Below are 27,735 nucleotides of genomic sequence, written 5' to 3' on the forward strand. Positions count from 1 at the left end.
GCCTGTCACGCACAGGGTATGGGTAAACGCGTTGTGGGGCTTTTTGCCATTGTTTCTTTGTTCTGAATATACAAAGTGCATCCAACTACTGAGAATATGCATGTCTCGCAGTTCAACAGCAATTGGTTGGCGAGGATTGGCCTATTCCCCTGCCCTGCACTAAACTGAGCAACCTGTATCATAACGGGATGCAAAGCTATTGCCCACAGCCCGAGCCTGACCATTCGAACCTCGACGGTCAAATCCCGCCTTGCCGTCAACATCGTAAGAGATCCAGGACTTCGCCCTCAAGCCAGTCACCCGAACCCAGTCGGTATGCTTACTCTAGTGCCTCCACGCCAAATCCTCCAATACCGCCTCTTTAGGCGCCGTCTTGGACCTCCATGACCCAGTGGGCCGCTGGGTTCTTGCTGAAGTTAGGAACATCGTCCTTGAGGGCCTGCATCTGCTCGGGGGTGATAGCGGCCTGAGACTTGCCGAGGGCCTCGAGGCTCTCGAAAGTGACCTGCAGCACGGCATCGTAGGGGCTGCCCTGACCCACAGGGGTCTGCAGCTTGTAGCCGACAAAGCCGGCGGCCTTCGACCAGCCCGCGATGGCCGGCGGCAGGTGCTTGTTCTTGTAGTAGTCGACGTTGAACTCCGAGCCAGCCGGGTAGGCGATGTAAAGGGAAGCAGCAGGCATTGTGTCTGGGCTGTGATGGAACGAGACTTTCTAGGTTTATTTGACTCAAGGGTAGTGTGACGAGACTGCGCAGACCTGGATCCGCGGCGTCACCGGGCTTCCAGGCCCAGGCCTTTTATAAGCCTCCCCATCTTCTCCGCCCACGATGCAATCTCCGCTCATTGTCGGTGGTGGAGCGGATTGCTAAGCAGATGGGGACCAAGGGCGAAACGACCCAGCGCTCATGTGCCGAGGAACTGCCCATTTCGGCTGCGCCGGGCTCGGGAGATCCAATCAGCTGGCTGTCCCCACTATACTCTGTCGCCTCACGCCTCAGATCAGCTCCACAATTCAGGGTCCTGGAACTGACGAGCACAGCCCTGCGTTGACTGATGCCATGCGCTATCAGCCCCAACACTCAGCTGTAATCGTCAATGTACAAATTCTCTCCATACCGGTCTAGAGAGATAGCGGCGTGTGTTGCACCTCGGGGGATACATACATGTCTCATATGTCACTTCTGTAGTAGCCACCAAGCTTGCCAAAGTCATCGCAGGTAAAGTAAAGAAACGTCAGACTGCCAAGGAATAGCAAAAAGTTCTGGAGAAGCTTATCACTGGTCTGGTGATACCAGTAGACAACGATGTAGGACGTGGTATCCCGTGTTTTATCAACATCAAGATTCTCCTCAGAAAAGGTTTCACAGTACCTCTAGCTCTCTGGTCTCATTGAGACATCTCTATCATCTTCGGCAAGCCCAATTCATATTAAGCGGTACAAAACCTTCAGTCTGTGTTTTGGATGGCTTACACACTATGCCATGATGGGTTCCCCTCCTCCCCCTTCTCTCTCTTTCTCCCCTAATTTTTTTTTTCTTCTCTTGTATCCTTCATCCTGTTCATTCGTGGCAATCACACTGATTCCTCTGGAGTCAGAAACCTCTGGGTTCCAGTATGATTCCTGTGAATGCGTAATCTGTCGTGTGCTGGGCACAAACCCGCGTGGCCGTGATCAAAGTCTGTTGTGTCTGCAGCGGCGACAGGCCCTGATATGACACTGCCGGCATTCATAAATGAAGATTGGCATCTCGTCGCCGCACTCTTCACATTCATCTGGACCCCGTCTGCTCGACCATCGTTCGTGGATGCATTCGTGGTTCAATATCAGGTCCTGCACCAGGGCCTGAACTCGTCTTTGGCGTTGCTCCTGGTCGTTAACGACTGCGCCGCCGATGTTCTGTTGAGGGCGGTTTTCCCCATGGTTGCGCGCCTCAATCTGGGCAGCCCGCTCGAGGAGCCGGTGTTCTTCCCATTGCTCACAAGAGCAAGTCTTCCAGCGAGCACCGCAGGTGTAGCAGAACTGAAAGCCGCATCGACAGCTGCGAAATGGGTTAGATGGTCTCAGGCGAGGACTTGTATCATTCGCTATGAAGGAAAAAGCGATACTCACACCATGTGGTTGCATCCGATAACAAGCTCCACCATCCCCCAGCAGTTTTGACAACGTTGCCAGCCCTCCTCTCGAGCAAGCTGTAGAACCTGCTGAAGTTGTTCATCCTTGGGACAATCTCCGTCGTGCAAAGCACCTCTGCAGGTCATGCAAGTCTGTTGGCTACACTTCTCACACGTAGCTGTCGTACTGACATAATTTGCTGCCGGAATAAACGCACCACAGTCGCGGTCATGGCAATATGTGCGTTTCGGGGTCGAGAACTCAAGGGCCTTCTCTTGGAATTCCTGGACAATGTTTCCGTTGAGAAAGAGGCGATTCTTGTCCACGGGAATCGGCTGTCTGCAGCATCGAGGTGGAAAGAGCGATTCGTCAGTCATAGCATCTACAAACAGCCGCTGAAGACATTCTCGACAGTACTCATGTCCACACGGCGCCTTGGCCACCAAGGCAAAGTGTTTCCAGTCGCCACAGGCCTCGCAATGTCGCTTTGGTTGCGGTTTCGTCACCTGGCGTGAGGCAGCCCAGGCAGAACTTTCTGGTTGGTTGAACATATCCGTATCACCATCGCCATCAAGTTCATAGCCAAGATTACCGTCGTTGTCATCAGCATCCTCAACGCCTGTAATGTAGATGCAAAGAAGTTTCTGGAGAAACTCGGTCTCCTCGTCGTCGATCGGAGGCTCGGTGGCCTGGCGTGGCGGCGCGTTCTGCCCATTGCTGAGTGCGACCGAAAAGTTGTGATCCGCTTCGGCGACCCGCTCCTCATTTTGAGACTGTGCTATCGCATCGCCATCATGTCGAATAGCGTGTTGAATGCTCATCGCCATTCTTTGGTCGTCGGTGAACGCCTGCAAGCTCTGCACCTCTTCAAGGTAGAGCTTGCAAGCGATCTGATAGTCGGTGTCCTTGCCCTCTGGAAGTTTTCCTTTGCCCACGGCCGCCGATACAGCGTGTTCACTGTCTTCCGCGAGCAGCTGCATGATGAGGGTCATATTGTCCTCACTCATCTTGCCGAGATGTGCTGACGACATCGTAACGAAACCTGTGAGAGGCAATGGGTCACTTGCGAGGATCGAATGGTACGTGTCAAAAGAATTGGATAGAAATAAATTCAGATGGTTGCTTTGTTGTTGTGCTCGAAAATTTTACCCAAGGCAGCCATTTCAATGGGAGGGCGATTTCACAATGTTGCCACGGCGAGGAGTATTGTGAGAGACATTTTTTGCATCGGATTTATGGCATTTCTAGTACTCGTCTACTTCATTCTAAGTGGAAACTCCAGCTCATCGGCCACGAGCACTCCACATAAGGAGAGCGAGCCTATTCACTCTTTGCATGATCTTTGTATTTCCCGACGTGACCTGAAACCAAGCCGCCCATATGTATGTTGGGGAGGACTGCACATGCGCGGTATGTAGGCAGTGATCTCTTAGAAGCCGGCTGGACCTTATTATCCCGCTATTACGAGTGGTATTTCACAAGTGTGCAAAAAGCCTTTAGTTGAGAAGGGCCTCAATTCCAGGGGCTTTACGATGCCTTTGTAGACCTAGTGCGCCCGTTCACTTACATGCCTCTCCGGCATGCGAGCTTTATCAACCGCATGAGAGAGCTACCCTGGACTGAGCAGCAGCGTTCTCTTCGTATTCTGCCAGGACCTCAGAATCTTTGATGATGAAGCCATCCATATTCATACCGCTAAAAGATGCGATCGACTACATGCTGAGCTCAAACAGGCCCCTACGAGATCATTATCGTTTGTATACCCTTGGTCCACCGCACCATCACAGCCTAGGTGAACTGCTCTTGTTATTTTCGCCAACCATGAGTGATTTGTACGCGCCTATGATTTGTTCTTCATCCCTGCGATGGCTACCAATGCATACTCTTAGTAGGTGGCGCCTCATTTTGTAATTTAAACCACTTCCCCAAACTCACTCTCTTTGTGTTCCAACATCCATTTACTTCCAAAGCTCACTAAAGCACTCTCTTAAGTCATGGACCAGCTCTCCAGATGATTCCAGAGCCGCAAAGTGACCTCCATGATCATACTCTGCAGCACGATTAGTCACTCAATAGCGTGTGTTTGACTTCTACTGAAGCCGTACCTTTGAACCACTGGCAGTCTCCTGTTGTTGCAGCCGCCCTCCGTGTTACGGGTGTGATATCATATCTGAAGCTTGAGAACCTGAATGGACTTTGATCGTATTTTCGGGCTTGGTGTTGAAGTAGACGTAGTCTTCGTGTCTCACGTTGTTGGTGTAGCATAGACAGCTCGTCATGACAATGGGACTTGTGAAGAAGTACAGACAGAGCGTCGTGCAAAGGTCATCAACAAAATCCTTGTCATCCAAATTGCGGTACTTAGGATCGACTAACTCGTAGTACTTCTCGCCCACCCACATCATGATCCCGACGGGGCTGTCGGACAGGGTAATGCCAATAGTCTGCGGCCGTGTGCGCATCTCCACGGCGTAGCCCATGTGCCACTCGTACCGCGGCTTTCCGAGTCACCAGTTCGTCATGGCTTGCGCTGTGTTCTCACGTTCCGTCCACTGCTCCTTGGGAAGTGGTGGCATGGACGGGCACATGTTTGTGTGAACGGCCTAACAGGTCTTTTCATAGTTGGCCCAAGCTCTCGCACAACCCAATGGCCCCAGTCTCCTCCCTGTGCAACGTACGACGCATAGCCTAACCCTTGCATCAACTGGTCGAACACGCGCGCCGTGTCTTGGAGAGTCCAGTTCCGTGGCGGGCCGGACGACCAGGTGAAGCCGGGGATTGACGCCACGACAGCATGCATAGACTGGTCATGGCCCTCAGGGTTGCTCAGCGGATCGATTCATCGCGAAAACTCATACCAACTGCCTGGCCAGCCGTGGACAAGCAACAGGGTTATGGCCTTGTTTTTGTTCTTTCTGGCCGGCTGGTGAACGAAGTGGATGCGCAGCCCTTCTATCTCAGTCGTGTAGTGTTTCCACGCTGAGATCCGGCGTTGCGCGGCCTCCCAGTCGAAACTGTTGCTCCATTTGTCGTATAATTTGTGCACCCATACCAGCCGGGGGCCCGTAGTCATCGCCAGCATCAGGAACAACCGGTTGATCCGGCAAGCGTGTGTCTTTCAGCTTTCACCACAATCTCATGACCTCTTGCATTGGGATAGTTGGGTTAAAGGTCTGGATATCGAGTGAGTCAGGCATTGTGCAGCCCAACTATAAGCCTTAACTTTGCCCTGGCATACAATCACCAGAAAAGTCTCGTGAACAAAGCAGAGCCTGAGCAGCTGGAGATGGTAATTACATGACCTCATGATAGTGTCATACTATGATATTACTTCACATGAATTTAGGTTCAGCTATTTCTGTTATGCAGCATGCTGTCTCCACATCGTTGATCAGCAAAGCCTTCCACTGTATATAGCCAACATAAAGGAAGCGATTGCCAAAAGCATAGCATCGAGAAAACGATTGAAATATTAATCCGTATTCTGAGCTCTGAGAATTGTAAGTAGCGTTATCGAGGCCAAATCACCTCTGGAATTACGAACAGAGTCATCCATGAGGAAAAGGGGTATAGTAGTTTCCGAGCAGAGAGAGTCATATAACCAACCTCATCTCCAACTAGACAATCATATTGTTTGGAAGAATCAGGGCAAGTAGATCTCAAAACCCGAAGATAAAGTCTGGCCGGTCTCCGAAATACTCATCCCAAGAGACGTGCCCGCCGTCTTCTTTTCTTTCACAGGCAGCCCAGTAGCCTCTGAGCTCGTCGGCTGCAGAGATCGGACCTAGTGTCCCACAAGCCCGCCCGACCATCTGGAGCCCGTTGACCACAAAGTTCTGTAAATCTTCCTCGTCGGGTTTTGCCTCCATGCCGCAGACGAACATAGGAAAGTACACCAGCTTCCCAAGCTGATGCGCGTTGACTGGGTCGGAGAAGATAGGCGTCAAGCAATCAGCGAGCGCCTGCCGACTTTCACGCCGCATGGTTTCGAGGTCGGGTTTGGCGGCATCCCTGCTGGAAAGAAAGTCCTTGTCCTCGGGTAAATCGATGATCAAGGTTCGGGTTGCGTAGAGGGATATAGCGGAATGGTAGATAATTCCAATGTTGAGCCAGAGGTCTGATTCTTGGGCTTCAATTACAATTGGCGACGTCTCTTCTACCTTGACAAGAGACTCCGGAGAAGATTCGGCTGACTTGGGTGTTGTGTCTTTTTGCGATGGGACGTATGTCGGCGGCGAGGAAGAAGCTTCAACGTTGTCGAACTGGACCCCATCACCACTGGGCCGCCAACCCCTGAACCCTTTCATTTTCAGAGCCCATTTGGGAGCTGAGAATGAGTCAAGTTTTTCCAAAACCATGCGTGTTCCAGCGTGTCGTTTTGAGGCGAGCTCTGGTTTTGAAGAGATTGCCCGAAGATAATTGGTGAGTATGAGAACCTGGAATAGCTCTTCGGGACATGGTGCGCTAATGGCAAGATTGGACTGGAAGAAGCCAGGTTCAACTTCCCAATAGTGGAGCGCCATTTTGGTTGCTCGATACATGTACCTGTGGGTCGATGGTGTCGTAGTTGCTGCCATGACATCAATACTACAAGGAGAAACGTTAGGACTGGGGTGTACAACTGGATGCTGCATGGAAGCTTACACAACGAAAAAAGCCAATAATGGTTTGAAGAAGGCGTTCCTGCTCACGATCTCCTTCAGCCCACCCCTCATCTGAATGATGCGCCTCGTGCCTTCCAGATGAAGCCTCCAATCAGTATAAGCAGACTGCTGCATCTGGGTAGACTCGTTAGTTTCTCACGACATCCGGTTCTCACATGTCCACCCACTGTAGAGAGCAGCAGACAGATGACACACATCAGAGTGGAATCACTGGTCTGCGTGTCGGGTTTGCTTAGTCTATTGTTAACTTCCTGTAAAGCCCGCACTCTGAAGTTGAGTAGGTCATGTTCCCGGCTGACTAAGTCTGGACTTTGTTCGAATAGAGGCTCCTCTTGCATCGCGCGATGAAGAGTGGCTGTTGTAACGAGGAGGTTGATATAAATACGCTGCGAGCCAACAGATAAGCATTCATCAGGTATTTGCAGACACGTTTTAAGTAGAGACCCGGCCTGCAAAGTATGTGTTCATTCAGAAAGTTTTGGAAATGCCGTCGAACTCACGGGTATTTGTTCGATTCTAGTCAGCGGAACCCGGTAAGGGTTGAAGTGACCCTCGACCGAAATCAAGTCATTGCTTACACGATCATTGACTATTTGGCATCAGTAAAGGGTCAACAGCCACAATCCATGAACATACAATAGTGTATGCCATCAAATATTATCTGAGCCTCGTTGTACAGCGGCGGAACGGGGTCGTAGGGAATGCTTCCACCGAACGGGTCAGGAAGTGTATGTGGATGCAGTCGCATCAACACACCGCGTCTATCACCCCCACTCGGCGAATTGGTGTAGCCAGAGCAAGGAAACCCGATGGTGGTGCACTGCGAGCAACTTGGCCGGGCGCCATCGCAGCGCACGCGACGATATTGGCAAGTCCCGCAGCGAAGGGACAACATCTGTCTACGGCACTGCGTTGGTGCATTTTCGTCTGCGTCGAGGGGGGATTCCGTCGGAGAGGAGGTTAGGCATCCTGAATGCGCAGAGTATTGGAACATTAAAATGTCGGCCACATTCCCCCGATTCATAGCGAGCCACTCAGTAGAGCCTCACCACTTGGGCTGGATGCAGGGATTTGGAGACGGAACTCCAGCCCCGCTGCGAGGACACAGTAATTGGTCGGGATACGCTCCACCATGCTATCTTGGTTCCAGGCTGGCTACACACGGCGTCTGAAGCACTTTCAGCAAGATGCTGCATCGCCTGAGGGTGAGGAATCGCGTACGAGTAGGCCAGTCCATATTCGCACACCGATCACAGACCCGGCGTACCCGGTCAGCTTCTGCTAATGCTGAACCGGTTTCGGTGCTGTCACGAACGGTCGAGTGGATAGAGGTACGTTCGGCCTAAACTCAAAAAGTGATAACGTGTAGCATGTAACTGTCAATATTCCTATTCCAGCGCATATAACCAGCAGCAGGAGTGAACTCAGGCAGCACCGCAGCATTTCTTGTACTTGCGACTCGAGCCGCAGGGACAGGCTGCATTCCTCGATATCCGTGTAGATACTCTCGACGAATCGCCAGATTCCACGGGCCCACCTCGAGTAACTTGGCCCTCAGCCATGCCTGTCACCTCCGCCATCATAGCATTCATGTCTGCCTGCCCTTGGTCGTTACAGGACTGCTTCTCGCAGACAGGCATCACGAATACGTGCACCACCGGGTCGTTGGGAATGTGCAGGTAGGAGCAAGGCGTCATTAAGGCCTGCTTGGAATCGGCGGTTTCGCAGCAGGCGCACTTCTTCTGTGAGGCTGCAAGGCACTCGTCTTGGTGCTCTTTCATAATAGGTGCCATCGCGGATATGTAGGCCTCACGAAAACCGGGCCCTATGGCGTTCGCGCCGACGATACGGGCCGGTACGTCGTGGTGGAAGACGAGACCCGAGCCGCAGTGGAACTCGATACGCACCCTCTGGGTGGCCATCATGCTAAGAGCTGTGTGAGTGGTGCGATTACATTCTCACTGCGTTCTCACTGCGCTTTATAGCTTACTTGAAATTCAGTCTTGAGGACGCAGACGTATTTACTAACTTAGTAATTGAATGGAGCAATGCTTCGACGAACAGGTCTCAATTCCAAGCGCGGGGTTGAGCATGCACCCGTTTCGGGTTTTCTTCTTGTTTTTTCGAAAGTCGGCATGTCGGATTAAGCTTCTGAGTGCTCCATACCATGGTAGGCCTAACTGCCCTAACAAGCGGGTATCGCTCATGGTTGACACAGGCCATCGCCGCGAGCACTCCAGCAAGAAGGTAAGCACTGGAGGCTTCAGCGGCTACGAGCTATCTCAAGTTGTTTTAGGCTCCCAAAGCGCTGGCGAAGTTGTAAGTCAAGTGAACAGCTGGGGGTGGTATTGACAATCCCTTCCACCGTACAACGGACTCTTGAGCCTGACTACCGGTGTGGTGCAGGCGGCCTCAACCAACAGCATCACCACATGCACCGCGTTGAAGTAGACGACTAAGACAAACTTAGAGGAGTGAAATGTGTAACCATTCCGGCATGGTGATCTCGATGCTCCACTATTCGGGGACATTCGTGGAACTGCCAGTATACTATCGGTGGAGGACCACCAGATTGGCCAACCCAGTCACAGACCCGGTCGAAACCGCCAGTTGCGTGTTGTTGCTTACCGCTTGCATGAGCCAAAGATGACAGTCCACTGGGACGAACGATTATATCGGGGCCACATATGGTCCAGCATTCGTAAGCTTCCCAGATGACTATCACGGTATGCAGGTTTGCTGTTGTGTAATGCAACCGATAAACCGGACCTGAGATCTGATCCAGGGACCTCCAGGGCATTGACAAGGCTCATAACCCATCACCCGCATTTCAAGCAAGGTCGTTCCGGTGTCTCCCAACCAAACTTAACAGTCAGGCACCCGAATAGCTTGCGATGAATACTAATCATCTCGAATGATGAACAAAAAGGGTCATCTTGGCTCGGGCCATGCGGGAAATGCGGCAGTCACCGCAGCGACTATCGTTCACTAAGCCTCGTCAGTGACGACGTGGTGCCCCCATAGCGCACTCGCGCAAACGATGTAGCAGTGGCTTGGGGGACTGACCAGCACGAAAAACGTGTGGAAAGTGACGTAAAACATGCCACAGGCGCAGGGTCCAGTCGGCAGTGGGAGGGCCGGGGGGCTAGCTATCGAAACCCGACTGCTGGGCGAGAGCGGCGCTAGGCCTCAACGGGGATGAAGCTATGGAACAGCGTTCGTGCGTGTCGTCATGCGGCCCACCCCGACAGCAACCAGGCCGGCGGCGCTGGCGCCAGAAAAAGCTGGCAGATTGGGCTTGATGATCATGGGAGGTCAGCGGCATTGGATCGTACTGTAGCTGGCTATTCATATGTTCAGGATCTCCCCCCGGCTCCGACCTCTTCTTCGTCCCATCTCCCCAGTCAATGTGAAACAGCGATAACCAACCTTAATACCTAATATAGCAGCTGTAGTCATAGCTGTAGGCTGCCGACGACGAGCACCAGGATCACAGCTCTTACCAGTGTCACCTGAAGTCGGGTTTGAGACAAGCATTCCTCAAGCCAAGGCACTGCTTCTTGCGACATAGTTGCCCGCAGGTAGGTAACATTCACGAGCCCGAGCTGCGTTGCCCAGTAACTCCAAAGGCGCCGGTGGCTAGCAGTTTTCCTAACCATGGTTACTCTACAGTGGTGATTCAAATTGTGTCGCAACCTTCCCTCGTTGACCCAGACGCCCGATTCTGTACAGCAACAACCATAGTCGGATCGTGATACACACTGCCGCCAAGATGGCTATCTCGCGTAAGTTCAGCGCAGCACTGCAGCCCTCGGGTGGCTAGCCGCGACTAACTCTAGCCTACAGACGCGTCTCTCAGCCTCTTGTCGATGGTCTTCCTCGCTGGAAGCATAGTCATGATGTTCTTCGTCATCCTCGCCGGCGTGAGCAACACGACGCCGCTAAACAACACCTACTTCCTCAGCGCCGACACCCGGGGCATCTCGGGAGCCCGCGATCGCACGCAATGGACATACTTCTACATGTGCAGCCCCGGCAACGTGGACTGCGGTGGCGCCTGGCCTGCTCCCCCATTCGGCTGGGCATGGAATGCGAACCCGTCCAATGCACCTGCTGAACTCGTCGGCAGCCACGGTGGCGAAACCACCAGCCAGTACTACTTTTACATGTGGCGCTTCGGATGGGTCTTCTACCTGATCTCCCTCGTCTTCGCCGTGGTTGCCTTCTTTGGTGGATTTCTGGCTTGCTGCGGACGCCTTGGCTCCGCGCTGGCTGGGCTCACCACGGCCACTGCCATGTTCTTCTTCACTGTCGCTGCGTCTCTAATGACGGCCGAATTCGTCAAGGCTCGCAACGCCTTCAGAGCCGACAACCGTGACGCTGAGATTGGCACGTACGCTTTTGGTTTCACCTGGGGTGCCTGGGTTGCTCTGCTTATCTCGCTCGTCTTGTATTTCCTCGGAAGTTTTGTCGGTAAGAACAGCGGCAGCCGTGGCCTCGGCCGGAACAAGAGCGTGAGAAGCCGACGCAGCTACGACATGGGTAGCCGCCGGGTCAAGGACGACTACTCTTAAATGGACGCTCTCAGTCCTCAATCCAAGGCTCCCTGGATAGCCCAGGAGTCACGACGAACCCCGACCTGCTTTCTGGGCGACAAAAGACTACTCCTCACCCACATGGCGACCCGAATGTCAATAGTTTTCCCTTGGTGGAAAGAGAGCAAGTCGAAATGCATTAATGGCGTTGGCGGCAGCACTGGTCTGCAATTTACATACCATGTTTCACGATCTGATGGATATAATGATACCACAAGAGCCTCTCGTTAGAAAAGTTAATCAACACGAACAAAATAACACTGAATACAAGGCACGTCCATTGCCGAGAAGTCATCAAGGCAACATGTTACGCAAGTGATCATGCATGCCCATGAATGGTATGTCAGCAGCACGCGACGGCCAAAGCTCCTTGCAGTAGGTCAGCTATAGTAAGGTTGACATGCAGTGGTGGATAACCTAAAACCAATTGCACAGTTAACCAATCGTTCTTAGACATGGACACTGAAGTTATCCATTTCTGAAAAAAAGACTGTTGCAAGTGTGTCGTGGAATATTATTGAACAAATCTACCAACTCAGTTACGCCTTGGGATCACCAAGTACCGTCTATTGCGAGAACCACCAGCGATCGGGGAGGGACAGTGACGGCCAGTTTAACACCCTCATATTCCACCAAGCTTAGGCTCTCGGCAAGGTCATAGTCGTTGTTAACCAAGTATGCCGTTGCATTCTTGATCTGTGCGAGAGATTCAATCACGACCGGCGTGTTGACCGTCTCGTCGGCGTTGTTTATAACCTGCAGAGCCAGGTTGCCGCCGGATGGGAAACCTTCTGCCGAAGTGAACGCGGAAACGGTCACATTCTCTACGCTCGAGCTGGCGTATACTCTCTCGGAACCTGGGCGTGCGTAGCGTCCGAAGGCTGCGTAGGCGTAGTATCGCTTTGAGACGATGTTGGTATCGTTCACCGTTCGAATCAACGGGGTTGCCGCGCTGGTTCAGTTGTTAGCAGCTGTTTCGTCCTGACCCTCCGACAGTTTGGGCTTACTCAGATGGCTGTGCGCCCATCCAGTTGATGAACGCGGAGACATTTGCGACTGTGAAGCCTTGGAGAATGCGGTTTGCCCAAGTGAGCCCCTCGCCTCCCCCATATGTCCCGCGAGCTGTAACAGACAGAGGTTAGCGTTTTATCTATTCAACTCTTCCGCAAACCACGGAGGTGTATCGGAGGCGACTTACGGTCTCCTTGGACTGAGTACCACGGCTGATCAAAGAAGGAAGACAGCTCGGCCCACTCGGTCTGCCAGACCTCCTTGTCGGTGTCAAATGGAGCGCCTAGAGGCTGGCCATAGCCATGGGATGAGATCACACCCGTCAGCGCCTCGCCTCCCGCTTCTTTCATCTCAGCAAGAGTCTGACGACCATCCTCCCAACCTGCCCAGTCGCAGCATGTAATCTGTACATCGCCCAGGCCGGCTTCCTCCATTGTTGGCTTAAGCACGGCCAACATATCGGTAGTCTGGTAGCCGTCAGCCTGCATGGAGGCATACGGAACCGAGATATCGGGCTCGTTTAGTGGCCCGAGGTGCGTGATGCTAATTCCCTCCTCCGCGTAGTACTTCACCCACTGAATGAGCTTGTCTGCATACTGCTGCCTCCAGTCTCCAGTCTCACAGTCAGTTCCATTGACTCCGCAGAGGAGACCGCCATTGTCGGTGTTGTTGGTAGACTTCATGTAAGCGTCCGCGCCCCAAGAATTACCATAAAAGAGGTTAACTCCGCGCTTCTGCACCTCCTTCGCCCACCAGATTTGACTGCTGTCGTTGCGATCCCAAACATACGAAGCTGCAATCTCTGGTGTCCCTGGCGAGATCGGTTGGATCGAGTTCATGTGGTCCCCAGAGCTATCAGCCGATGAGCCGATGCCTATCCGCAGAATAGAGAACCCGGCACCAATCACCGGGTCGTGAAGCAGGTCAAACATTTCTTGCTGGCGCTCCGAAGACATGGTGTTGTAAACCCATTGCGCCCTTTGGAATGCCTCAGAGTATCCCAATCCTCTGATGGTCTGAAATGTTTGGTTCACGCTGACGGTAATGTTGGCCGATGTTCCCTGACCCAACAGGGCCAGAACCGGGGTTAAGACAGACGCAATCATCGTGACACTGGTACCTAGATCTACTGCACCGCACAGGAACGAAGTAATTCATTATCTTCTTGGGCTGCCGCCACCTTTTGTGTTCAAAGAGAGGGTTATCTCTGTCAGCCAAGGCCGCGACTAGTCGCGTTTCCCGATGGAGTGGAGAGCCTTGAGATTAGAACGCCGGAGGCATACCCCTTATCGTGACCGCGGATCAAGTATAGTTTTGTCCGATGCTGATACCCGGCGTGCCGTGATTTGGGTCTATCCACCGCGCTCCCAGTGGCACCCATGAATGTAGGCATATTCAATAGATATTTTCAAATTTTTGTCGTTGTTTTTATTATTACACCTAATGCTACACGTAGAGAACATTCCATGTCGAATTTCAAAGCCCCCGGAAACATTGCAGGCCTCGAAAATACTAGAAAGAATTAGCTTCACACTTGTACTCGAGCTAGATCGTGACCGGCAAGAACTGATTCGAGATCGGGAGCTGCGGTGGAGACCATATAGTGCGATCGGCCAGATAGCATTGCCTCAAACTCTATTCTATGTTAGCCTCAATGTATCCCGAACCTTCGGGGCATTCAACTATAGCCCCATCTCGTCCAATGCAGGGAAACCCTGCGCACGGCCAGATTGATTGAAAATCGATTGCGATTCCGTCGTTATGTACAGTGCCCACTCCTTTACCAGTCATGCATTCCATTAGTTGCTACTGCGGTTGATAGGGGGGCCGCATGTTTCGTTTGAACAAGCGTTGATGTAGTTTCGAGCTTCTGAATCGACCCGATGAACCATCGAACCAGCCAATAACACATTTTGGCACCTAGCGCTGTTGCAGGATCGATCCGGACGCGACCACCGACTCTTGAAATATTGCAAAAATTCCTCTTTTTGTCTGACCCTCGGAGCATATTAAGGGCGATGTAGCCTTCATGCGTTCATCGCTCGTATTCCTCGAAACCTGCATTTCTTCAAATTTCGTGTCGGTTGTGGCCAATGACAAATGAGAGATGTCGGCTTCGAGCTCGCACGGCAAAGTAGCTGGCATTTCAAGCCTTTCACAACCAAAATTTCGCAGCTCGTGTGGCAGCTGCGTATCATGCAACTCGTAGGGACCAGGTCGAGGTATACACTCAGAGTGCAATTGTGGCTTTTGTGGCGGCTCGTTGACGATATCCTTTGGGGGTTTGATTCTCTTGGCTCTATCACGTCGTATCTGGAGAATCATCCACAAAGATGCCAGTAGAATGGGAATACTAATTGCAGCAGCAACTGCTATGACGATTGCGCTCGAATCCACTCGTTCAGCGTTTTCAGACATGAACGTAAGTCTTTGTTCATTAGAATGGCTATAATGCACGAATGGCGGCTGGTTTGGTCCACCTACTTGACGTGCGACACACTATGTTGTTTCTGTATAGACTCACTGAGATGAAGGAAGCAGCTCAATTGCAAAGACGGAAAGTCTTCAGTTGAAATCTTGTTGCTCTGTTTGGTTGTTCTTATCAGCTGGTATTTGATTGGGGTACAGGTAGTACAACTGCAAACCAACAACGCACCGAGGCCTAATATAATTAATGTAGACCTGACCTACGAGCTAATCTAATTACAGAACGTGACTACAAAAATTTCCGGTGCATGCAGAGTTCCTCGTGTGTTCAATCTATCCCGCCCCCAGCTGCTGAATTGGGCAAATTCTGGGGGCTATGCTGATGCAGATTGCTGGTACATGGAACTCCAAGGCCAAATCCCAGCCACACAACTTTGGGCTACAGGCACGGAAGGAATGTTGACCGAATTTCGCGCCGCGAAATTACCGACTTGGGCTGCGAGATCCCGGACTGCCGCGCATCAATCTGCAGCCGCCTTACCAAATGAGACCTACGATGTAGCTCACGTACAAGGGGCGCAAATCCTTCTGGATATATCATGCACGGTTCCTAGATTGCTCGAAAGGCCTGAGCTAGGACTTTTCGTAGTGTTTGCCCAATGAAGTTGAAGTCTTGGAGAATCAGTCCCCTTACGATAGACGGCACTGGGTGCTCAACGTGATCATTTCTTGTATACTTTGCGATTGAGAAGATTCAGGTGCTCTTCATATGGGTTTAATGATTTAACACGGGTAAATTGATGTGAAAGAGCGGCATGCAGATCGCCCTATAAGCTTAAGACCAAGATGACATGCACTTGCCCATATAACTGGCTTAAGGCCACCTACTAGTCACTCAATGGCGGATCATCAATCACTGGTAAGGAAGAGCTAACAATTATCTGAGCTCGCGGAGAGCTCTTCACGTATGCAATCTTCTTCAGATTGGAGAAATATCTTAACCAATACATACCCTAAGTTTTTAACATATCCTAGCCATAGTTTTCGTCTTACATTAGACATCTCGTTGTTCTCAAACTCGTTGTCGGGCGTGGGGACATAACAGGAGGAATGTTATGACGCCATGATTGTGCCTTTTGTCTACACGGACCTTGCAAATTTCCATGTCATCTGTCACCTTTCAAGAACGATATGTAGTGGCTTTTGTTCTTGGTTATAGTAATGTGCCATTGATCTAGAAGTATAATACAGTTGTTCAATCTCATACAATGTCATACAATGTTACACTAGCATGGGGTTCCTTGACAGGCAGTCATTGTTGGTCCAGGTTGAGGTGTACAACTCCATCTACTAGAGACCTTTCTCTTCAGCATCAGTTTCTTTGTTCTGGAAATGACAAGGACTGTCAACCCATACACTTTTGGCGGAGCGGCTCCCTATAAGTACATGGGCATATGCGATGAATATACGAGCCAAGGGAAAGAACCCGGAGCTCCTTATCGCTGCGCGCTTTCCCCTAATCACAAGTGTCTACAGCAAAAGTAAACGCCGTAACCCAGGTTGGCGACTTCTATCTCCCGTTATCAGATATGACGGAGGAAATTCGGGAGTTAGCCGCCAGGTCGTGGCCACTGGAAGATGACGAGGCAATGCGCAGGCGCCTGGATAATTACCTTTCGATCATCAGAAGTGACTCAAAGAGGAACAGATGGGGGCAAGTCCTGCTGACAGAAGGAACTGAGGAGGCTATCAGGGATATGTACATTCACCTGGAGTTCAGAGCGGGGATAGCAGAGCGGGCTATGGACGCTGCTGCTCAAGAGGTACATCGGCTGAACAAAGAGCTACAAGGCCTAGTTGAGCAGGTAGCACTACACCAAGATCTCACCAAGCGCCTTGACAAGCTAGGAGAGTACGTCGAGAATAGTGAGCGACCGCGGGACCATCCAACTGCAGCGGTCGGCACGAACGCGCCGTCTGGTTTCACCAATATCTCTAAGTCTGATGATCCCCAGTCCATACTTGATCTACAATCGCGAATTCATGAAGTGAATGCACAACGCGATGAGTTCAAGAGGTGCCTGGAGGAAGAGCGCAAGGAAGCAAACCGATGGCGAGACGAATACGAAGCGGCACGTTCAAGAGCTCTAAAAAGCGATCAAGAAGCCCAAAATGCCAGGTTACAAGCAGATCAGGGAAGCACTTTGGACCAAGAGAAATTTGATAAGCTGAATGAGAGACTTGCAGCCTTGCAGCTAGAAGCCGACCAGGCGAGAAACGCTGCCATTTCCCAAGAGAATGAATGGCAGAGGGTGAAACACGAGCTAGAAGCACAGTTAAGCGCCCAGGAAGCGGAGACATCCACTGTACTACGGCGACACGAAGAGCTCGAAAGGGAAGCCCAAACAGCCCACGCGAAGTACACTAAGTCTCAAGATAACGCCAGGTCGCTGTTCGACCAGATACAGGATTTGAAGGGAAACCTGCGAGTCATGTGTCGCATTCGCCCGCAGTTAGACGCGAGTGACGACGAGTTGGAAAACCTTATCACCTCAGAAGGAACCAACAGTTGCCATCTTCAGGTCATCAACATGGCGAAGAGGAATGCTAGGAATGCGACAGAGGTGGACGAGTTTCAAATGGAACGCATTTTTGACAAGGACGAGACTAACAAGCAGATATTCGACGAAGTGGCCCAGCTAGTCGGATCTGCGATTAATGGTCGTAACGTCTGTATTTTTGCCTATGGACAAACCGGTTCAGGAAAGTCTCATACCATGACTTACCCTTGGAATGAGAAAGCCCTGCCGGATGGCGAAGTGGACCTTGGAATTATCCCGCGAGCTGTTGACATGATCTCTAATTCAATGAAAGAGCGCCAAGATATGTGGAAGTTCAGTGTCAGCGGGAAGTATATCGAGATCTACGCTGAGAAGGTATACGATCTACTTAGAGACAGCGCAAAGAATGCTCCTGATGTCCCCTTAAGGTACGGCAAGGAGACTAAGAACGGAAAGCCTATCGAATTCTATGAGTCTGATAGTATTTCCCTCGATTTGACCAAGAACGGCAACTTTGAAGGCGAGATAAAGTGGATGTTGGAACGTGCAAATGGGAATCGCCGCGTACGAGCGACCGCAGCCAACACCTCATCGTCTCGGAGCCACTCAGTACTCAGTTTGAGGATTATCGGAGATCGTATCGATGGCAAGCCTGGCCGGACGGACGGAACCCTCAACCTCATTGATCTGGCTGGCTCGGAGAAGCCAAGCACGACAGACCGCGAAAGTCAGAAGGAGGGTATCCAGATCAACCAGTCGTTGAGCACACTTCGGAAGGTTCTCGCGGAGATGGCTTCTCCCAGAGCAACCCGTTTCAGTTTCAAAGAATCTACTCTGACCAAGCTGCTTCAATCATCACTCGGGGATGGTTGCATCACACTCATGTTCGTCATGGTTAGCCCTCTTCGTAAGGATCGCGACGAGACTCGCAATACGCTTGAGTTCGCAATGCAGGCGCAGAAAGTCAAACTGCGGCAACCGGTGGAAGCAACAGCTGCTCCAAGGCGGAAAGTTATGTAGATTGAAGAGCTCGCGTCTTGTTCGAAAGTTGAGTATGTCTATATAATGGCATCGCTGTTCAACCATTCGTCTCAGCATACAGAGTGAGAGAAGCAACTGTATGCCATTGATACATCCTATAGAGAGTGCTGCAGTGAAAATGATTCAGTGGAGAGAGAGATTAGCCCAGCACCTCCATGAAAAGCTATGTTCAACACCTACCGTTGCCAGTATGCCAAGTAATCTCATTGCGATACTGCCCATGCCTATAGTCAAAATTTCCCCAGCCACGGGCTCTGCCGGGTAAAACTGTCAATCCAATCGTCTATACTCTGAGAGCGGTTTCTCTGCCGTTTCTTTTCGCTCCCCAGTCGAACATACCAATTGCGGTGGATATGTTGCTGTGAATGCAGCATGCGTGGTTTCAACACTATGCTATGTAATTGAGATGCGCCTGTAGGTGGCTCGACGCGAACTTGACGAGTGAACAGTTGACCTTCACGTCAAATTCTACCACCCTTTACGTTCTTAAGGAGTATCATGTCTAGAATTACTGAGACTAGCCTCTCAAACCACCTCCCAGAAACTCAAGCCAAGCGTCATCGCCCATAACTTCATCCGCAACCTCAAAAGCGTTTACATTAGGCCACATCATGGGAAACACGCTGCCTAGCTGTGTTTGGGGACTCTCGGCGATTGGTTCTACCTGTGTCCGTGCCGTGTCCTGGCCGGGTGATGGATAGATACCCACCTGTCTCTGGCCAGACGCTAGTGCTCCGTCTGTGCCCTGTTCTATTACATTGGCCTGCTGACGTCTCGGTTCCATCTGGTGCTGAGGCTCAAATCCGCTAAGATATTTGCCACAAAGATCCATAATAACTTGGTAGCACCTAGTCGCACTACTATTTGATGGGCTAAGGGCCTCGATGGTGTGCAAGGTAGTCTCGATTTGCTTCGTCCAACTCGTGGCATCAGGTTCGTATGGCCCATTTCGGAGACATATACAGGGGATCAAAGCTGCCTGAAAAAGAAAATACCTAAAACTAGTTCAGCAATTATACCATGCTTTACGGTAGCACAAGAAATCTTTAAGCAGGAACTCCTTTCATAAGTCGACGTTCAGGGTAAGTCCAATAGAAAGGTTACAAACTTACAATGCATACCAAGCCGTCAAGTTATTATGGTCATTCATGGACCAAAAATCGCTTATCATGTCAATGCTGGACTTGGCTTCTTCGAGACATCGCTTGTAAGCCGTCACATCAGCTTCCGACTCCTCGTTAAGTACACCTCTGACATTGAGCGCCCTGCGAATAACAAAAGGGCGATACATGATAATGCGAAAATTGCGTCGTCTCCATTTCATAACGGCATGGGCGAAGGCGTACTTTGGTGGCACGATACTGGTCTCGTTGAAATATGAAGGAAGGTTTGCTTGCCAGGGCTCGAAGAACTCCTGGTCTAGCCATAGTAACTCATCCGCAGTTGGAAGAGGTTTTGAAATTACTCTTGAGTAAATTTCGTTGGTTGATACGTGGAAGCGAGCTTGCACGCTCACAGCGGTGTAGGGTGTCACGCCAGGGTTCTCGGGGGGGTAGCTTTTAGAGTTGGCAGTAAGTTCCTATTACCTGCGTGTGAGTATTCGAGGTGACCGGTACACCTTTCTGTATGAATAGACTCACCCGATCTGTCACATTCATCGGAAAAGAAACCTCAACCCCTTCCAACGGCCAGAGTATCGGTCGGCTGAACGTGATTGTGGCACCCACGTCGAAGACACAAAGAGCCCACCAAATGCGGCGGCGCAGCTCCATTTTCAATGGTGATATGTTCCATCCTGGAAATTCCTTATGGAACCCTAGGCCCGTGGCCATTCGGACAGCTAAGCCAAGATAGTTGTATCCAGAGTTGGGCTTGTCTCGCTTTTGCTGGTAGTTAGAGATCAACGTCAATGCTTGAACAAGAGTGCTGTTGCCCATCTCGAGATAGTCAAATGATAGCATCGATCTTGCATGCGCGAAAAGTTGGAACTCCAGGTCGCTATACGTCGTCGATGAGCTATAGACACCAATCGCAGCAACAATATAAGCCAGTATAGACCAGCTTCGTCCATGTGGCTGGGCAATAACCTCTGAGTATTGAGCACGGAATGTAGGTTCGTGTATGATAGGGTAGCTCAGGTGATATGTCGCAAAATATGAATCGATCATCGTATCCGTAATGTGTCGATTCGGATCCGGTTGTACCGATAATGGCATATGAGGTCGTGGGTGGGAACTGCTTGAGAATGTTCTTGATCTGCTGCTTGGTTCCAGAATACGAAGAAGAGCTGCACCTGAAGCAACACCCAGGTAGCCGCCATCCTTCTCGTCAACAGCGAGTGAAGCCATTCCATCCTTGATTTGGACTTCTCCAGAAGAGTCGACTACAGAGGCCGATGATTGAGGTTGCGTAACATCCAGCTCATCCCACTCAAAATCGTCACGCGGGGGTGTTTCGACCATACCTTGCCCATTCCAGGACTGACCCAATGCAGGAGAGTGAGCAGAAGGGACATTGATGTTGTGATCTTGGGCTGTGGCCAATGGTCGTTGTCGGCTCGATTGGCCTTGCCTGATGGAATTCGCTGACCCGGGGGCCGCCACATATGACTCTCCAGGTGAGTGTTGCTCCGGCCGTAGATCGAATTCTGTGGCACTTTCATGATGCCGTCTTGTCTCACTAAGCTCTGAATCTGCTTCAGGCCCAGCCGTGTCTGCGAGGGATGGCGAGTCTACAGGTGGCCGAGGATCTGAGACAGCTCCGTTGTCCCGTCGCAGCTTCCTTATGAGTGCTTCGGCTTTTTCAAGCCGAGCTTCTACCTCCGTGAGATGCCTTCATTCAAGGTTAGCTGAGTACTATGATGGGTCCCATAGACCACGAGGTACTTCAAACCAAGCGACCAATACCGAATGGCTCAAGGGTGCTTACCTCCTGGTTAGAGGTGTTCGCGCGTGTTTTTCATATAGGCAATGTCGCCTATATTTAACACAGAGGGAACAGATGGGTATTACCCGGTCACACCGAGCCTTCCGTCTGCGACATTCTATACTCACGTTTTAGCCCGAAGTTCCGCTGTGAAGACGGCAAGGATTGCGAACATTTCTTACCTTTGCAACTCTGTTCTGCCACACCAAGGGTCGCGTCTGATGCTGCATCTGATGGCACCGGCAAGTAACTCATAACGCAGACCTGCATCCAAATTACTTCTTTGACTTCTGGCGCTCTATGGATCAGGCATTTGATCGGGGGCAGTTTCGTCGAAATCGAGCTTGATAGCAAACTAGGTAATGTCGTTCCGATCTGATAGGCGGATATATGCTTCGACCGTAACTTGATCAATTCGACTTGATACCCGAAGTTGACTTACGTCCGCGAATATCAGTCATTCCGTCGACCAGGATTGCATGCAACTCGTATCTGGGTTTGTGCAGTCCGTTGTGGTCAGACTGCGGCCTTTCGCGTTCCACTGACCAGCTTCCCCGCGTCTTTCTCCACGGACCCACGGCCTGGAAACTACCTAACTAAGTACCTGCGTATGTACATGTTAGCGCTTTTCTTAGGGCGGCTTAGGCATCCGGTCCAGCGAGGGCATAGCCCCCACTGAGACGCTGGCTCTTCTGGAAACCCTTCTGTCAAGTTCTGGCTGCTTAGGTCACTGCCAGGCCGAAAACGCCAAAATGCGGGGAAATGCATGTTGAAATGTTTTATTAAAACGATGACTATCCTTATCGGCTGTCTAAACTACCTCATGTTGAGTTGCAGCGACTTTTCCGCTGTGCTCAAGGATTGCCGATTCGGTCCCTTTAACTTCGGACATGTCCAACGCTTTCTGGCCGTCGAAGATAACAGCGATCTCCTCCAGCGATCTCCCTTTGGTTTCGGGGAAGAAGAAGATTACTATTGGCAAGAAAACGGCAAGGAGGCAGCAGAAAACGATGTAGTACCTCCACCCAATGTTCTCGATGCCGATTGGATTGCAAAATGCGGCAATGATCAAGGATCCATAAATTGAGAACAGCTCCACCGCGATTCCCTTCGATCGAATTGAATAGGGGAGGATCTCCGTCGGGTATCCAAAAAGTAAGGGGGTCCAGGCGATGTCGTAGTGAAAGTAGTAGACGAATAAACAGACAACCACCACAATGCCTGCCGGTTTCGAGCCAGTCTCCGCGTTCACAGCCGAGCAAGCCGTCCACACAATGTAAGAAGCCAGCATGCCAACGCTGCTCCAGATGAACAACGTACGCCTCCCTAGGCGATCAACGAGAAACGCCGCAGACAGTGCTGCCGCAAAATTGAAGATCTGGAGTAGCCCGTTGATCAAAGTTTGATCGTAGGTCGAGGTGATGCCGATTGTGTTCAAGACCAACGTCAAGTAGTAGCTCACAATGCCTATTCCGTTCCATTGAGCGAAGGCTCCGACGCAAATCGCGATTAGCGTTCTCTTTCGGTTTCCTGGTGTTGCAACCAGAGCACTCCATCCAGTCCTCTCAGCTTCCTTCTCGATTCTTATACTCTGGATGATTTCGGATACTTCTCGAGTGACGAGAGGTGTGCTTTCCGCGAGTCCAGTGGTTTGCCCTGAATGATACCGTGACAAAAGTTCTGTCGCCTCCTCCGCCCGATTCTGTGCCACAAGCCAGCGAGGGGATTCTGGGACCCACCAGATGAAGCACAACTGGACAAGAGGTAAGGCTGCTTGGATGATGGACGGTATTCTCCATGCCCATTCGCCCTGGTATACCTGAGTTCCGTACGTAGTCCACGAGGCAAGAATGGCGCCTGATAAAGTGTCAGCCAGTCTAGTCGCTCTCCAGCGCCCTCAATAGATATTGACGGAGAAAAGGTTTTAGCTTACCTAGGTAGTACATCGTCCAGAAGGCGCAAGTGTATTTCCCTCGGTGTGTAGGATAGGCCAGCTCAGCAATGAGCATAGGGCTCGGTTGTGTAACGAACATTCCTCCGAAGCCTACCACCAGACGTGAAATAACGAACATCGGTAGGTTGATCGAAGCTGCTTGAATTATAGTTGCCACTATGATCGTGAGAATACCGGTAAGAAGAATTGGCTTTCGTCCGAACCTAGGTAGACATAGCAAGTTAGTAAACTGCGTAATTTAATAGTGTAACTAACTTCAACTTGGAAAGAGTCTTTGGTAGGAAAGATCTACATACCTATCGGACAGATCACCGACGAAAGGTATCGCCAAGACGGATCCAATAGACTGTGCAGCATTTACAAGGCCAAGCGTCACGCCGACAGGGCTTCCAAAATAATCTCTCCATTGCTCAAGAGACTGTAACCCGTTCATGAGAGAGCCTACATCTGGTCAGCCCTATATAATCGCGACGTCCTCCCGAGGATGTTCATACCGTCGTAACCCGAGACAGAGGAGGAGAGAAGCGGTATCACAAGAAGGAGATTCAGCTTGAGGAGATGGGACTCTTGGAACCAGTAACGCCCCGTCTGAGGCAGGGTCTCTGCCAAGGCGGCTCCCACGATATCAGCGTCCTTCATTGTGAAAGATAATGGCGTAGAACACAGCCGAGACAGGTATTGTGTAACAGCAGAATTGATGCGTGTGAAAATGGTTCTTTGAGGTGACTGGTCTCATGCATGAACCCACGTGGAGACGAGTGAGGTCTGCAAGTATATATAAACAGCCTCTGGTTAACATTCCAATTGATGTATTCATCTCCATGCCTGCAGCTGCTGGGTGGATTGGCACGGTTCCCCGGATTTGGTCCAGACCTCCCTTGGGGAAGTGGAGCCCATCATGGTTCGAGCTGTGGAGGTTAGTGCCGGACATCTGTCACCCTAGTGTATGTGCGCGCGGAGAAGCTACCTAGGTACTTCGGGATTCCTCGTGGTGTGGTAAAGAGCTGTACGTCATCCTGGATTCAGGCCGTGCCTGCTCTCCTCACTCGTACGGAGCGCGTGTTTGTGGTTGAGATAGTATGTTGCCATGTCAATAGAGCAGACAACCATGGTGTAGCTTCTGCTTTCCAAGCATATCACCCACCCGGTGACTAATGATCTGTAGTCACATAACCTACGTCACAGAAAATGGCACTATCATGTGAAACAGGTTCTTGAGTTTGGATCGAATCACTTTCACATATTCATGTGTTTAAGCTAAACTGATGGTACGAGATCAGCAGCATGGGCTTTGTTCTACCTGGCTGTATATCCTCCATCAACGACGAAATCAGCCCCGGTCGTGTAAGAGCTGGCATCGCTTGCAAGGTATAGATAGACACCCTTCAGCTCTCGAGGGTCGGCATCCCTCTTCATTGGTGTCAAACTGAACCATTCTTCTTTCATCTCAAACGGACAATCTCCCGAGATCTCGGTGTCGATATATCCCGGTGACACGGAGTTGATGCGGCCTCCCCATTTCGCCCATTCAACGGATAGGGACTTTGCAAGGTGAATCTGGATAGGAAACCTGTTAGTGCATGTGGGATGCTTCAAAGATTCATTCATCAACATACCACCCCCGCTTTACATGCATTGTAACAGCTCTGCTCCTGGGGAACATTGGCAGCATGTCCGCTCATGGACGCAGTAAGGATAGCGACGCCATGGCCCTGCTTGCGAAACAGGAGGCCGGCTGCGCGCACACTATAGTATACCCCATCGAAATCAATAGCTCGCACTCGATCCCAGTCTTCAACTTTATCGTCGAGCCCGCCAGCCTTGGACGGAACTCCGGCATTAGCGATGAGGACATCAAGACGGCCGAAATCCTCTGCAGCTTTGGCCACTGCAGCTTCCACGGTGCTGTAATCACGGACGTCGACCTTGTAGGTCCGCACCTTGACATTGAAGTCTTGAGCAATTGTTGCCGCCAGCTTCTCAGCTTTGGTTGACGTATTATACCAAATGGCAAGCTACCGAGGTTAGACGTGGGCCTCAAGATGTGACACCCTCGAATCATCACTTACATTAGCACCTGCCTCCGCAAGGCCTCTAGCAACTTCGTATCCTATACCACCGGCACCGCCGGTGATAATGACTGTTCTCCCATCAAGGCGGAAGGACTTGAAAACACTGTCCTCAATGGGAGGGTTGGGGGCCCGGATTGATTGCCTTGCAGCTGGCATCTTGGTCTATCTCTGATGAAAGTATGCTGTCAAGTGTTGCTTTTCTGCGGGTTCTGCGCCACGTAGTCGGCACTTGTTCTTGTGGAAGGTATTGAACCCTTCCATATTTTTTCTATTCCGTGCTCTTAAACCAAAGGATACCTGGATGATTCCCAGGACCCCTGAAACGTTAGTCGCGGGCGTCTAGGCGCCGGTGGCCCTGATGGCTCAAGTGGTACAGGGTGAGGTTCTCCGAAATATAACATCTCTAGCGCCGGATCCACGACACCCTACAGACAGCAATCCGGGCACACGGAGGTCTCAGGGGTGGAACGAGTGTCCACGTAGCTGGTTGTTTGGACTGGCAGACTGGGAGTGGTCACGAATGTGGAGCTGGCCAATCAACGGCGTGGTTGACAGACATCCGCGCAACTTCGGGCTGGTCCATCCTCCCCCGTTAATGTGGAAACTCTAGTGTGGCAATAACCTGGCTAGATTTAGTTATACATATCATCCAAAGTCTAATGAAATTCCTTAATAAAGTTGTTTCTATTATAACGGGAAATAGAGTCGCGTTTGATCAGAAACCCAGCAAGACGTACAGAAAATGACAGAGAGAGTAAGAATAGGCCATGAATACCAAATGACTGGGAATAATGCTGACTGTTGTAGAACCCCGCTTTCGTACTGCAGTCTATCAGGAACGTCACGTTCGAAGACCGTGAAGTGCCGAAACTCAGGGATGAACATGATGTCCGAGTCCACATTGAGCAGACTGGCATCTGCGGCAGTGACGTTCACTACTGGCAGCGTGGCCGGATTGGTGACTTCATCCTGAACAGCCCCATTGTGCTGGGGCATGAGAGCGCCGGAACGGTGGTTGAGATAGGCAGCAAGGTCAAAAACGTCAAAGTTGGAGATCGAGTCGCTATCGAGCCTGGGGTTCCGTGCCGACAGTAAGCTCGTTGTCCCCACCACAAGATTGTGTATGGCAGTCGAAAGTGCTAACAGGACCCAAGCTGCGACTACTGTCGATCTGGTGCTTACAATCTGTGCGCCGATACCATCTTCGCGGCCACTCCGCCGTGGGATGGTACTCTCCAGAAGTACTACATCGTTGCCGGTGATTACTGTTACCCAATCCCGGATCATATGACAGCGGAAGACGGAGCTCTTGTCGAGCCCGTAGCCGTGGCAGTCCAGATCTGCAAGGTCGCCGACCTCCGAGCTGGACAAACCGTTCTTGTCTTTGGCTGTGGCCCCATCGGGGCGCTCTGTCAGGCCGTTGCAAAGGGATATGGCGCTTCCAAGGTGATCGGAGTTGATATTTCCAAGTCGCGGGCAGCTTTTGCGGAGAAGTACGGAGCCGATGGCATCTTCATCCCAGAAAAGCCGTCAGACCCAAACCTCGATCCAGTCGATGCGTCCAGGGCAACTGCTGAGAAGATAGTTGAACAATTCGGTCTCGGTGAAGGCGCGGATGTGGTTCTTGAATGCACCGGCGCAGCGCCTTGCATACAAGCCGGTATTTTTGCGGCTAGAAAGGGAGGCACATATGTCCAAGCTGGTATGGGCCAGGAGGTAAGTGGTTGTCCTACTCGGAACTATCCAACTTGGTCGCTGATTTTGTACTCAGAACGTTGTATTCCCCATCACAACGGCATGCATCAGGGCGCTGAACATTAAGGGATCTATCCGTTACACCACTGGGTGTTACCCCAAGGCAGTGGAACTGGTAGCATCGGGCAAGGTCAACCCTAGGGCCCTGATTACGCACAGGTTTAAGTTTGAGCAATCACTGGAAGCATTTGAGGTGGTCAAGAAAGCGTCAGAGGATACGTTGAAAGTTATGATCGAGGGTGTTCAGTAGACCACGACATGTGAACACCATGTGGTATCCTTGATAACTAACAAATAGAAAGGCAAATGGAAAGTCCGCAACTCTCCGTGGGATCTATGGTTTCACGATTCACTGCAGCATGCATTTATGGTTTACTGTCTAATTGAAATGGTGCATTGTCACACAAATATTATCGCATTGAGGGTTAGAAGACTCAGCAAGTTCTGTCGGGTGTGTGTGTGTTGTCTCCCATAGCTGAAGGACCGGCAGTTGTTAAGATCCAATAGTGGATCATCGCTAATCGGTGGCCTGGCAATGTAGTCCACACACGGAGGTATCCGTACTTGCAAGCTCCGCCATGACGTATATACTTAGACATAACACAGTCAAAGTATTG

General features: G+C 51.1%; 11 protein-coding genes across 11 annotated transcripts; 3 read left to right on the top strand and 8 right to left on the bottom strand.

Annotated features, from left to right (window-relative positions):
• Nucleotides 1–361: 361 nt before the first annotated feature.
• JN550_003136 (uncharacterized protein) lies at nt 362–682 on the bottom strand (the record flags this gene model as incomplete). The annotated part of the gene is made up of 1 exon (XM_049314507.1): nt 362–682. The coding sequence occupies one exon, from the start codon at nt 680–682 to the stop codon at nt 362–364; it is 321 nt and encodes a 106-aa protein (XP_049174971.1).
• A 1,142-nt stretch (nt 683–1,824) lies between these two features.
• Nucleotides 1,825–3,144, bottom strand: JN550_003137 (uncharacterized protein; the record flags this gene model as incomplete). Its single annotated transcript, XM_049314508.1, has 3 exons — nt 1,825–2,039; nt 2,111–2,248; nt 2,301–3,144. The coding sequence occupies 3 exons, from the start codon at nt 3,142–3,144 to the stop codon at nt 1,825–1,827; spliced, it is 1,197 nt and encodes a 398-aa protein (XP_049174972.1).
• A 1,119-nt stretch (nt 3,145–4,263) lies between these two features.
• On the bottom strand, nt 4,264–4,593 carry JN550_003138 (uncharacterized protein; the record flags this gene model as incomplete). Its single annotated transcript, XM_049314509.1, has 1 exon — nt 4,264–4,593. One exon carries the CDS (start codon nt 4,591–4,593, stop codon nt 4,264–4,266), a length of 330 nt encoding a protein of 109 aa, XP_049174973.1.
• Nucleotides 4,594–5,772: 1,179 nt separating this feature from the next.
• Nucleotides 5,773–7,115, bottom strand: JN550_003139 (uncharacterized protein; the record flags this gene model as incomplete). Its single annotated transcript, XM_049314510.1, has 3 exons — nt 5,773–6,700; nt 6,758–6,891; nt 6,945–7,115. The coding sequence occupies 3 exons, from the start codon at nt 7,113–7,115 to the stop codon at nt 5,773–5,775; spliced, it is 1,233 nt and encodes a 410-aa protein (XP_049174974.1).
• Nucleotides 7,116–8,201: 1,086 nt separating this feature from the next.
• On the bottom strand, nt 8,202–8,702 carry JN550_003140 (uncharacterized protein; the record flags this gene model as incomplete). Its single annotated transcript, XM_049314511.1, has 1 exon — nt 8,202–8,702. The coding sequence occupies one exon, from the start codon at nt 8,700–8,702 to the stop codon at nt 8,202–8,204; it is 501 nt and encodes a 166-aa protein (XP_049174975.1).
• A 1,847-nt stretch (nt 8,703–10,549) lies between these two features.
• JN550_003141 (uncharacterized protein) lies at nt 10,550–11,351 on the top strand (the record flags this gene model as incomplete). The annotated part of the gene is made up of 2 exons (XM_049314512.1): nt 10,550–10,562; nt 10,624–11,351. 2 exons carry the CDS (start codon nt 10,550–10,552, stop codon nt 11,349–11,351), a joined length of 741 nt encoding a protein of 246 aa, XP_049174976.1.
• Nucleotides 11,352–11,924: 573 nt separating this feature from the next.
• On the bottom strand, nt 11,925–13,489 carry JN550_003142 (uncharacterized protein; the record flags this gene model as incomplete). Its single annotated transcript, XM_049314513.1, has 3 exons — nt 11,925–12,324; nt 12,380–12,494; nt 12,571–13,489. 3 exons carry the CDS (start codon nt 13,487–13,489, stop codon nt 11,925–11,927), a joined length of 1,434 nt encoding a protein of 477 aa, XP_049174977.1.
• A 2,910-nt stretch (nt 13,490–16,399) lies between these two features.
• Nucleotides 16,400–18,391, top strand: JN550_003143 (uncharacterized protein; the record flags this gene model as incomplete). Its single annotated transcript, XM_049314514.1, has 1 exon — nt 16,400–18,391. The coding sequence occupies one exon, from the start codon at nt 16,400–16,402 to the stop codon at nt 18,389–18,391; it is 1,992 nt and encodes a 663-aa protein (XP_049174978.1).
• Nucleotides 18,392–18,929: 538 nt separating this feature from the next.
• On the bottom strand, nt 18,930–23,930 carry JN550_003144 (uncharacterized protein; the record flags this gene model as incomplete). The annotated part of the gene is made up of 10 exons (XM_049314515.1): nt 18,930–19,407; nt 19,525–19,991; nt 20,053–21,244; nt 21,432–21,455; nt 21,520–21,601; nt 21,780–21,933; nt 22,158–23,194; nt 23,271–23,494; nt 23,588–23,732; nt 23,786–23,930. 10 exons carry the CDS (start codon nt 23,928–23,930, stop codon nt 18,930–18,932), a joined length of 3,948 nt encoding a protein of 1,315 aa, XP_049174979.1.
• A 657-nt stretch (nt 23,931–24,587) lies between these two features.
• JN550_003145 (uncharacterized protein) lies at nt 24,588–25,519 on the bottom strand (the record flags this gene model as incomplete). The annotated part of the gene is made up of 3 exons (XM_049314516.1): nt 24,588–24,848; nt 24,908–25,306; nt 25,361–25,519. The coding sequence occupies 3 exons, from the start codon at nt 25,517–25,519 to the stop codon at nt 24,588–24,590; spliced, it is 819 nt and encodes a 272-aa protein (XP_049174980.1).
• Nucleotides 25,520–26,105: 586 nt separating this feature from the next.
• JN550_003146 (uncharacterized protein) lies at nt 26,106–27,368 on the top strand (the record flags this gene model as incomplete). The annotated part of the gene is made up of 4 exons (XM_049314518.1): nt 26,106–26,117; nt 26,171–26,454; nt 26,518–27,079; nt 27,135–27,368. 4 exons carry the CDS (start codon nt 26,106–26,108, stop codon nt 27,366–27,368), a joined length of 1,092 nt encoding a protein of 363 aa, XP_049174981.1.
• Between the last annotated feature and the right edge of the window lie 367 nt (nt 27,369–27,735).

This window comes from Neoarthrinium moseri, assembly GCF_022829205.1.
Source record: "Neoarthrinium moseri strain CBS 164.80 chromosome Unknown scaffold7_Wmoseri_CBS_16480, whole genome shotgun sequence".
Taxonomy (NCBI): Eukaryota; Fungi; Ascomycota; class Sordariomycetes; order Amphisphaeriales; family Apiosporaceae; genus Neoarthrinium; species Neoarthrinium moseri.